The 12,059-nt window shown below is 27.2% G+C and overlaps 1 protein-coding gene across 1 annotated transcript; it reads right to left on the reverse strand.

Moving 5' to 3' along the window:
• Positions 1–1,497: 1,497 nt before the first annotated feature.
• Positions 1,498–10,412, reverse strand: LOC113384679 (UPF0605 protein CG18335-like). The gene is made up of 7 exons (XM_026622432.1): positions 10,351–10,412; positions 9,394–9,532; positions 9,187–9,283; positions 7,421–7,596; positions 5,918–6,086; positions 1,752–2,004; positions 1,498–1,567 (listed from the first exon to the last, which is right to left on the reverse strand). The coding sequence occupies exons 1-7, from the start codon at positions 10,410–10,412 to the stop codon at positions 1,498–1,500; spliced, it is 966 nt and encodes a 321-aa protein (XP_026478217.1).
• Between the last annotated feature and the right edge of the window lie 1,647 nt (positions 10,413–12,059).

Raw genomic sequence — 12,059 nt, forward strand, 5'->3', positions numbered from 1 at the left:
ATTTTAAACTTGACTTAAAAAAAAATAGTGAAATTGTTTTCCTAATATTCAACGTACGACAAAATATAGTTCCAATTATTGAATTAGCATTTTTTAATCTTTGATGCGTAAATTTGTGTATGTGTGTAATGATATTGAAATTCAATTTGACAAGCGTCGTTTTAAAACAATTATTGTGATCTGTTATTATTATAATAGTAAAGAATAATATAGTAAATAAAGGTCTCGATTTATTTTAAGTCTTGACAAATTGCTCAAATAATTTAGGTATCCCAAACATTTCAAATGTATGAGGGGTGAAATATTTTTAAAATTTGAGTGGTATAATACAATTTTAATGTTGTGAATTGTGATGTATTTCATAAATTATAAGGAAGCTTAAAATAATAATATATCCTTGTGATCACTTAAGCAATTATGGAAACGAATTAGACATTATTGTCGGTAAATATAAGTAGGATAAGAATACCATTTACATATGTAGGTACAACATGTTTTTAAAATAGTGTTGATTGTGATACTTACAATTTTTATTTTATTGTGAGTTGAGGATTTTTCTCATAAAAATCATTCCATATTATCCGTACTATATTATAATTAGAATTAGGATTTATTTATTAGTGACATAAGTTTTCCGAATTTTACTGATAAGCATTACATTAATGTAACATAACTTATTGATTCTTGTAGTAATTTTTCATGTTTTTAATTAATAGTCTCTAATAAAAATAGATAAAAATTACTACATTCATTTAATTTATTTATATATATAATATATATATATATATATATATGTGTGTGTGTAAGAAGTTAGTTTTGATGTTGAGAAATATGAGTAAGTTCTTCAAGGGCATACATCAAATAAAAGGCAAAGATTTAGAAGTTAATCTTTAATTTTTCCAAACGTTTCTACATAGGATTTTATGTCATCATCAGTGGATATAAATATGGTCTTACATCAGTAGCTAGCGCATGGCACATAATTTTGCACTATCATATATACACTAACTTGTTTTTTGTTTTTGTTGAACATAGTATAGCAAAATATTTGTGAAATATATAATATATTTTGCACGGAGAAAGTAGTTTGCGCGAGCGTTTCCGAGGCAGTAATCTAAGGCAGTAATTGTAGTACGTGTATATATGATAGTGCAAAATTATGTGCCATGCGCTAGCTACTGATGTAAGACCATATTTATATCCACTGATGATGACATAATATCCTATGTCGAAACGTTTGGAAAAATTAAAGATTAACATCTAAATCTTTGCCTTTTATTTGATGTATGCCCTTATATTATATACTATTATATTTATATATATTGAGAATGTTTCATTAACAAGAAATTAACATATATTTGTGTTTTAAAATTAGAAACATATGGCATTTTGTATAGTTCTATTTTTTATTAAGTTTATAATTTATGCAATTTTTTTTGTAATATAGTTTGCCTTTTTTATCAACAATTTTAGTTTTTACATTTTTCTGGTACGTCGTCAGTTCGAGAAATCACCGCGTATCCATCTTTTAGCGTCGAATGTTTCATGCCCGTACGTTTTGCCGCATCTACAAAAATTATCAATAAATAAAAATAAAGTCATTTCAATCAATTCTTGCGTAGTTAAATTTAAGTTATCCAATGTTTCATTGTTAACGGGATGAGAAAGTTATAACGTAGAATAATCAAATGTTTTTGGCTTGGAATGAACAATATATGTTTTGAACTATTTTAACAAATAGTTTTATTTACCTATACTTCAATCCTGGTACAAATCCAGTATATCTGGGAACCAAGCCGCTGTCTTCGCGATATATTGGATTTCTGGGCTGAGGCGGATGTTCGATTTGCCATGGAAGTGGCATGTCTTCTTCCAATATCGGGGCCCATTGCCTTACCTCGCGCGCATTATAATTGTTCGTAAAATCTGTCAGGGCACGGCGAGACACTTCTTCTTCCGTACAACCAAACTGCTTATATTTAAATGGTTGGCAATAGGTCGTCCCTAAGTGGAATAAGTGAAAGAAAACCTTAATTATTTTGATTATGGATGTATCACCAAGTATTATATACTTGGTGATCTAAATGCCTAAATGTTTCCACCATTAATCATTATAATGATTAATGGTGGAAACATTTAGACATTTATTATGTATACATTAAAATATTTTGTGGGGAACTAATAAGCGGTGTCATTTGTTCAAATCATCGTATGTTATTGTCAAACTTCTTTTTAAAATTTAGTTAGTTTAAGTTAACTTTAAACTTTCCTAATCTTTGAGCAATAAATATGTCAAGCTCAAGCACAAAAGTCGTTTATTTAAAACTAACAAATATTTATATATTTTAAAGTTTTTTTGCATTCTTGGTTTCAAAATAATCATGTATTTCTTACTTTACATTGTATAAAAATACAAAATTTGTAGTATATTTTATTCTATTGCTTATGTTGATAGCCTATTTTTTAGTTTAATGCTGAAATAAATTTATTGAGTTGTGCATGGCTTGAGGCAAATTGCGGAAACGTTACGTAACGTAAATAAACATTCCGGAAATAAAAATAATCAATCAATGGTTAATAACAACTATTTATTTTTTTATTATTTGCTTACAAGATACCGCCAACTCAATAGCCAAAGTGTTTTCAAAAAATATTATAGATAGGAATCAAATATACCAAAAGAGGGCAGTTGCATCTATTATATCGATTTTTTGATACTATTCAAATGGTTTGGTCACCAACCGACGTTCCTATCTATACAATACAGCATTGTTGGTCTATGTTTGTTTAAATTGTGGTAATGATCCAACTACACAGTTCATTTCGTCCCTGCGATTTGTAGGGACCAGAACAAAGGCGTGTCGACCCGGGCGCCGAATGCACCCGGGTCATCGTCGTCGCATGTTCGAGGTCTCGAAGGAACAAGAACAGTTTTATGTTAGTGGTATTAATGATTGTGCTCGACTTCTTTAATTGTGTGTGATAAGTGAGTCTAAGTGCTGCATTCATTTTGTCGAGTTTCAATTAAGGTAACTTAAATTTAAGTTTAATATAATTATTTCTTTAATTAATAAACCAAATAGATTACAGTATAACCTATTTTTGGATACTATTTTTTTATGATTTTTTTTTGAGCGTCTGGTTTTCGCGATTTGATTTCAGTACGATTATTATTATGTGCAGTATATGAATCTTAGCTTCAGTTGCGTACTCATTAAAGTAAATAGTTTTACAAATTTATTAGGTCTAATATCATTATTTTATTTGATTGAACGCTATTTTATGAATGATTCAATGCGGTCTTATCTTTAGACAATTGTTATTAATCAATGATTAATTTCTGTTAATTTTTGATTTTGAAAAATTCCAGCAATTTGCCTTGAGGCACAATGCCATGAACCACTAGTTATTATTGTTAGTTTTAGAAAATACAATCCAAAACTAACAATAATAGTGGTGCATGGCATTGTGCCTCAATACAAATTGCTGGAACCTTCCATCTTAGTGTTAGTTTTATATATCCGTATATTTTTACTGCCTAAATTTAAATGTCCTAAATATTCATTTAGGTTCTAAAACTTTAGATATTTGTGATATAAGAATATAAAATTAATTTTATTGACATTAAACTGTTTTTTTTTTGTGAAGAAGCGATAAAATCATTCAATGGTATGTGGTAATGGTAAACAATTAAAGTGAAATTATATAAAAATTGCAATTGTATTTGGTAAAGGTTGTTCAAAATAGACGTTCTAAAATATCTCATCACAAAATTTTTAAATATATTAATTAATTTTTTATTTTTATATATTACTTTGGATGTTAAGCGTCCTATAAAATAACGAGCGTACAGAGCCGAAAAACTTTTGAATCTATGAAATCTCGATTCATGAACTGTGAGACTAATATAAATAATAATGCATACAATTATTTGATGAAAAAATATGCCATCATATGACATGTTACAAAAGGTTTGTGAATGCATTCGTAAATTACGAAACTTTTTATAATGACAATGCAGCAGACGCATATTATGAGAGCCGCACATTCTGTCCTATAACTGTATCGTATTTTCCATGTAACGCGTTAATGCTTTAACAGTACAAAAATTACGACTAAAAATAACATTGAAAATAGACGGCAACTATGTAATGTACGATGAAGTAATAATATAAGAGCGACAATTCCGTTACTTGTTTACTGTACATAATGTTTTCTAATGGTAATTTAATATGTTCCCAGATATAGGATAATTCGAACGAAAATAATATTCTATTATGCTTTTGTAATTTTCATTTTTTCTGTGATCATACAACGACCGTTGATTATGGTAATTGTAATCGCAGTATAGTCGACGCAGCGGGTTAACGTTCTATTCAGTATATCTCCTAGATTTTTCCATTTTATGAATTTGATTGGGATAATTTCATCAATTATATCCAATATAGTGATAGACTTAATTTGTTTTATGTGAGAATACGGTATAGAACTTTCATTTTCTGTATCTATTGTAAACATAATAGGATTATCTGATATTCAAATTTCATAGAAATGCGGTAATCTTCGAGCATACGATGCTGGACGTAGATTTATTTAACAGTAAAACAAAGTATTAAATTTTCTTGAAATATACGAAAATTTTACATACGAACATACTTTATAAAATAAATATTAAATTAAAAATAATAATAATAATAAATATTATAAAATTCAAATAGACTAAAATTTTAAGCACTAGTGAATTTTGGCATCTTTAGTTTATGTTTATTTATAGTGAAAAAAGCGGTAACATTTTTTTCAAATTAATTAATAAAATAAAGTATTTTTTTTATTAATTTTGAAATGTATTTATTAAATAATTAATTGATGCTTTTTTATAAATAAAATTATCATAATGTGTTACATCTGCTATATAATAATGGCTAGTACTGCCCTAGGGCAGATTCGAAGTCTAACTCGATTCATGGAAGAATATTGTGACATATTCCCATTTCACACCTAGTATCTTTTATCATGTCAGTTCAACATTTTTTAAAATTCAAGTTACATTGTAATCAACATAGATTAACAATATTATTTGATTTAGATCATAAATATTTTTTGTTTTTTTAACTGGTTTTATTTTGTAACGCTAGAACATATGCTAAAACTGTTTTTTTACAAAATTTGTATTTTCATTGATTTGATTTATTTGCACTAACTAAAATATATACATATATGTTATAACCTAAGACATATTTTAATAACTCTTTGACTACCTATATAAATTTACCTTTGGTTTGTTCTGGTATCTTTTTAGAGTACTTATTTCCGACAAAGGATTGTTAATTATTATGGCAATGACAATATTATGATATATATGTATCTATATATTTATGTATAGATATTAGTATAAATTTCAATTTTTAAATTAATTTATATCGTATTACCTGCCAGTATGCCAAAGATTTACTTACACCTAAATAGATAACCAGCTGCACAAGTATTATAAGTATTGCGATCAATTTACTAATACTATTGAATAATAATTTAGAAAAATTGGTACATATTATTATTAATAATATATTTTATTGCAATTTCACTTTTTTCATATCCTTTACGAATTCAATATTGAAGTAAATGTGACTAGACTGTTCCCAAAAAGGACATGTTTTGCGATATGTTCAATCACTTTGCGCCAAAAATTCTTTTATTCTTTTATTTTAATTTTTTTTTGGGTTTCTACATATTTAGTAAGTTCGATAATGCGTGATCTTAAACACATATTAAGAATACCGAAAGAGTCTTATATATGAATGATAAACTGATGCCATTATCATCTGTATAAAACGCATTCTATGAGCGAATCGGCGGCGCCATGGCAAATATACGATATTAATCAATCGCGAGGTAAACAATAAACTGATTGGTATCTCACCTGGAATGAAGTATTTATTTTTATTATCCACGCACATGAAGTAAGGTGAAGCATTATCTTTCGGATCCGGAATGTATTGTTTAAAGGGTTCATTGAAACGCGATTTCATTATGCCTTCGCATTCAGGACGAACCTCGTGCAGTTTAGTTTTGAAATCGTTTTGGGTCAACTAGGAAAAGAAAATTAAATAGGATTACTCATGGATTACTTTGCTGTATTTTTGTATTGTTTGGGCAGCAAATCAGAAAATCAGTCAAATGAGTTGTCACACTTTTTATCTACGTCGTTTTTTCAGGAGATATCCCGAATTAGCCTAATTTTATGACATATTTTTATTAGAAGATTTTTAAATTGATACTGTAATGCCTGGGAAAGGCTATTTTCACTTGGAATCATATATAGATGAATATTTCCAAGTAAAAACCGATGTCACTACTGTTTGATATTCGTTGAGTTATGAACTTAAAGTCCACTTTTGGATATTAGGCTCAAACTAGTTAATTTTGGATAAATCATTATGCAATATTTTCTATTATCACTCACACCATATAAATCAGGGGTAGGCAGGGCCGGTTCTGGGGTACTAAGCGCCCGCATGCCAATTTTTTTCTAGCCTATTATTCCAATCCCCTATTATTTTAACTTTTTGAACAGTTTACCATTACAATTATATAAACATTTACGTTAATTTTTGTAAATATTTTGTAATAAATTAGGATTTAGTACACAAAAAATTAGATATAATCTAAATGCGCATAAAATACAACTGATTTTCTATATTTATATAGAATATAGTTCTATAGTTCTCGCACTAAGAAAATATTTTAAAATTTTTTTTTCAATCCAAACTTTTTCGGGCATCCAAACATTTCAGAATGTTCATAATTGCTTGCAAAAATATTTTTAAATTTTCACCATGCATTTTCAACGCATGTGTAATATTATAATATTTAGATCTTGAAACATTTTACTTATTTATTTTGAGGATTTTATGCGATTCATTCTATTGAACAAATCATAGAGAGCAAAAAAACTAGCCTCTCATTATTAAAACATAACGCTGGTACTTCTAATTAAATTATTTTGATTTAATTTTTCATTATTAAAAATTCTAATTTATATCGTAAGAGCCGAATTGTATATATTCATGTATACTTTCCCATCGTGTGCCAGATTGACAAACTTCAATAAATGTAAAACTACTATAACAAACTACTACAACTTTTTTAAACTACTATCAGATTGTTTTAAAGTTTAAAAAATATTGTCGAAGATAAATAAAAGATGCAAAGAAGTTATATATTTTTTGAATGGCATTGAAAAATCTAAATTATGAATTTCATATCCGAAACTCGTTTTGGCGCCCCCTAAGGCGTGCGCCCGCATTTTGTGCATGCATCGCATTCAAGGTAGGACCGGCCCTGGGATTAGGGGTATAGTATTAATCTACATTTTGTTGCATTTTTTTTAAATTGTATTAAATAATGATTTTCGTTTTTTTACCATTCTATCATGAAGACTTCTCGGTCCACCACTGCCTTTTTGCAAAGCAAGTAAATGCTTGACATCATCTCTTCTTTTTTTATTTGCAGTCCAATGTCTATGATGCTCAGCTATTGCTTGCGTTGCCAAAGTTGGAAATGGTGCCCCAAATCTATCTCCCATTCTTGGTATGTTTCCTAGGAATTGTAATATTTAATAAAATATAATGAATTTTTATATGGTTCAAGCGTGATTTCGAGAACTTGTCTTTTATATATCTTTTATATATTTGAACCTATTGGGCAAAGCAGCGGTTAATTACTCTCTTTTGTATGTGGAAATTATATTATATATGAACATCTAATCATGAGCATTTTCAAATTGCAACAATACCCACAAAAAGTCATTTTTACTTGAGGTCATTATCATATCTCTGATGCTGCTCTTTTTTTCAGAAAAGCTTTTACACTTTTTAATAATTTCTGAATAATCGAATTAATGGATATACAGGACCTCAACTTTTGAAGATGCTCTAAACGAAGACGTAATATCAAGTTTCATAAAATCAAGACACAAAATTAAATTAGTTTAGCACTCCTTGTATTTTATATTTGGTTGTTTTGTTATTTAATTGTGAAATTGTGAATTGTATATCTAAATCAAAATCTATTATCTATAATCAGAAATCTAGAACATCAAGTAAAAATCTAATTCTGCTTGGTATCAAGCTGGTCTAGGGTTGGGATCGAACTCGGTATTACTCAAAATCTTTTGGCAAATAGTAATGGATTTAATAGCAAAATTTTAATTCATTCAATACCAAAATTTTTATTATTTTGAGAAGATAATTATATAATTTTTGCAATTTGTAATATTGAACAAACAATTTCTTATCGGTATTGCATAAATGTTCAGGTTAATTTGAAACAAATCATGCGGAATAAATTGTTTGTTTGGAGAGTTATTATCTAGCTAATCTGTTGTTGTCAAGAATATAATAACAAATGTTCACAGGTATTTAAAATATATAATTTGTGTGGTTGTGAATTGAAAATGCTATAATTTTGCTAAATTCAAGACAATTTTCATCGCGTGTTGATCACACTGTGCACTTGCTAATTCAGAAGAAAAACCTAACGATAGAAATTGTTCATAATTATAACATTATATCAACCATATGTTCATAATTGTCTATAAGTTTTTTATCATTACTTGATATCTTTCATAAGCATTTACATCAGAAACTAATAAAATGAAATTTTTTTTGATGACCATTTTTGTGTTGACCACTAAATTGATTTAAGCAATATTTGCAGTACATAAAGAAAAAACATTACTTTCGAATAACGCTAATTAGAAAAAGGTCCAACTAAACGCACTACCCAAAAACATCAATTAAAAAATTATTTTGTCTTTTTCAGCTAATAATAAACAATTTTTTGGCATCGATTGTTCTACATAATGTGATCTGAGTCAATGTGAGTCAAAACAAGCAAAAATTTTTTCGATATCTTTTATGGTTACGCGAAAAAGTGAGTTTGAAAGATGGGGCCGTTTTTTCATATTTTCAATGATATCTCGGCCATAAGATGAAGTACCTAGTTGAAAATTGGTATATCGGTTTCTATCAAATAGACCTATAAAATGGCGTATAAATTATTTAAATACCAGGGTGGGGCCTGGATTTATTCAAAGTGCACTTCTTACACTATTTATGAGCATATTATTTATAATTTTATAGATTTAATGTATATAAAATATACGAAATTATTAGTGGTTTTACTTACCATCGTATCTTGTTACCATGGGATGTTGAAACAGTGGGTCCCCCAAACTAGACCTAGAATGAACCAAATCAATCTCTTCTTTTGTCGGAGCTTCCACCTATTATAAATTAAAAGATCACTATGAATAATTTTAGAAAATTATTTGAAATTTAAAATAATTATCAATAAAAGTCTTTCCATGAAGGATTTTCTGTATTTAGTACATACCTGTACATCGCCTCCATCCTGGTCAGACAGAATCAAATAAGGTGCATGGGCTATGGATGAATCTATTAATATTTTATGGGTAGCATTGCCGTAGGTATCACCTTCCCGAAATATGTATTGTGGGCAATATCCTGTATATCTACACAAAAAATTAATAGGAATTGCATAACATGATAATAAATAATAAATGACACTTATTGAGAAATTAATTTCACAATTATATTATGTATTGTCTAAGTACGAACGCTTTCTATATTGGAACTTGATGAAAATATGAATTCAAATTCATATAACTCAAATTTTTAACAAGCTACTTTTATTACATCAATTATACCTAGATATACAAATTGATAAGAATGTTTAGTAAATTTTTTGGTATTTTGATATTGAATGAATTAAATTTGTTTTCCTATGAATTTTGTATCAAAATTATTTTTAACATAGATAAAGCAGTTTTACATAACACGTTGAATTATGACATTGAATGAATTATTTAATAAATAAATAATGTGTGAAATATGCTCATGGATAACAAAATATTATTCTGACAAAAATGATGTAATAAAAAAAATTGTTCCATTAAAATCAGATAAGATTGCGTTATTTATACTAAAATTTTGTAATCCAATTATATTATTAATTTTAATAAAATTACACTTCAAAAATATTCCACGATATTTATTGTCTTTCACTCGTAATTAATAATATTGTGAGCAAAGTATTTCATAAACACCAGGCTGCTACTAATAATTTTATATTTTGCTTAATTCACTAAATTTAGCTGTTAATTTTGCAACAAATGCATTCTGTTTCAATGTAAACATATGGGTATGTATATATATGGGTTATCTATTAATCTTTAATTAATCAATTTTTTTTGGATGATCATATATATATACATGTGTTATATTTTTGTTAATGATTTGATTTACAATAATAATTATTACTGAGAAGTACCCATATATGTAATGAGGTTGAGGAATTGTCAGTAAACTAAACGGGTCCAGTTCTTTTGCCATTTTTGAATATTTCTTGATTATGATTAACAGTATTGAATATGTGTGATTAAATTAATTGCTATTGAAGTGTTTAATGGAGATATTGTAACTTGAAAATTTTGATTGATGGTTACATTGTAAATTTGAATTGACGTTTGTTTTATGATTCTGACGTTTGGGATTATTAATATTTAGATTTATTAAATATAATTAAATTCTTTATATTATATTTAAATAATAATGTTATGTCGTTACATATAATAATATGGGTATGAATATAATATAATATGAATATGTAACATGAATATGATGAACATGAAGGGAGGGATACGGATATATATATATATATATATTACAAATGTATTCTGAGTGGATAATAGATATTAATTTGGAAATATGAACAAACAACACTCTTTTTGCACTAATTTATTAAATAATAATTTTCACAAACGTTTCGAGACTAGGTTTGTCTCATCATCAGTGTGTTATAATTAAAAAAATTTAAAATATGGAAATCTAAATTAGCATGTTGTGTTTTTCATTACACGTCGTTCACTGCACGTTGTTCTTTTAATACCAATGTCTTCGGTATTCGTATTCTCTCCTACTTGAAACCACTTGAAATTGTAAAGTCACTCAATCAGATAGGAAAAAAAAAAAGGATTAGGGTCCAGTTGAAAAATAGATGTCGTTAGGAGAAAAAATATTCTATGATGAGATGGTTTGTTTATAAGATTTGTTATACATTGTTGTAATTAAAAGTGTATGTACATCTATATATATAGATGTAACCTAGTCTCGAAACGTTTGTGAAAATTATTATTTAATAAATTAGTGCAAAAAGAGTGTTGTTTGTTCATATTTCCAAATTAATATATATATATATATATATATATATATATATATATATATACATTATATAAGGATATCAAATGTAATATATACAATTGATAAGTTTACTAATATCTGTTGAAAAATTAACCATCATCTAAAATATAATCAATTGAGATTCCCAATGCTGCTTAAACTTTTAAAACAATCTATTATGTTATATATTTGCAATGTTTAAATCGGTATTTGTAACGAATTAGCAGAATTATAAACTGTTTATTGAACACATTATATAGTATTAGGACTAAATTATGAATGACTGAATTATTTTCATCTAATTTGTTAAAGAAAATGGTTTGCTTCAATATATTGCTATTTGACTCTCCAGTATTGTTTTTCTATCTGGATATTTTTTATTTTTATGTAATAGCAAACGTTTTAATACATAAACTATCTGTAAGAAGGTAAAATGCAGCAGAGCGTTACCTATTTTAAACGACATAAGGCACGCGCCGTTTTTTAACATTTGCATAACGGAAATACTTTGCAACCAGCAGGAAATAAATTTTATGAATCCAGTGATGTATTAAAATGGTGATCAATTATAAGCAACTCATATAATATTAAATTAATCATAAATAGTAATAAGCAGAAACCATATTATTGCCTGGTAAAAATTAGAAATATTTTTGGATATTTATAATTTCATTAACGTTTTTTTAATTTCTGTTTTACATAAGAAATTCACTGCAAAACTATATTAGTGAATTAATTTAATACTGAATATCAAGAACAAATCTATTTATTTATCTATCTAATTATCTATCTTAACTATTT

This window comes from Ctenocephalides felis, unplaced genomic scaffold, assembly GCF_003426905.1.
Source record: "Ctenocephalides felis isolate EL2017-DRISC unplaced genomic scaffold, ASM342690v1 CF-g0.4_SCAFFOLD_00845, whole genome shotgun sequence".
NCBI classification, from domain to species: domain Eukaryota; kingdom Metazoa; phylum Arthropoda; class Insecta; order Siphonaptera; family Pulicidae; genus Ctenocephalides; species Ctenocephalides felis.

Excerpts from the sequence above, each read along its gene's own strand:
- LOC113384679 (XM_026622432.1), bottom strand. The coding sequence starts at position 10,412 with ATGGCAAAAGAACTGGACCCGTTTAGTTTACTGACAATTCCTCAACCT. Across the intron at positions 9,284-9,393 it reads AGGATGGAGGCGATGTACAG|GTGGAAGCTCCGACAAAAGA; the intron begins GTATGTACTAAA and ends AATTTATAATAG. Across the intron at positions 2,005-5,917 it reads AAATAAATACTTCATTCCAG|GGACGACCTATTGCCAACCA; the intron begins GTGAGATACCAA and ends TATTCCACTTAG.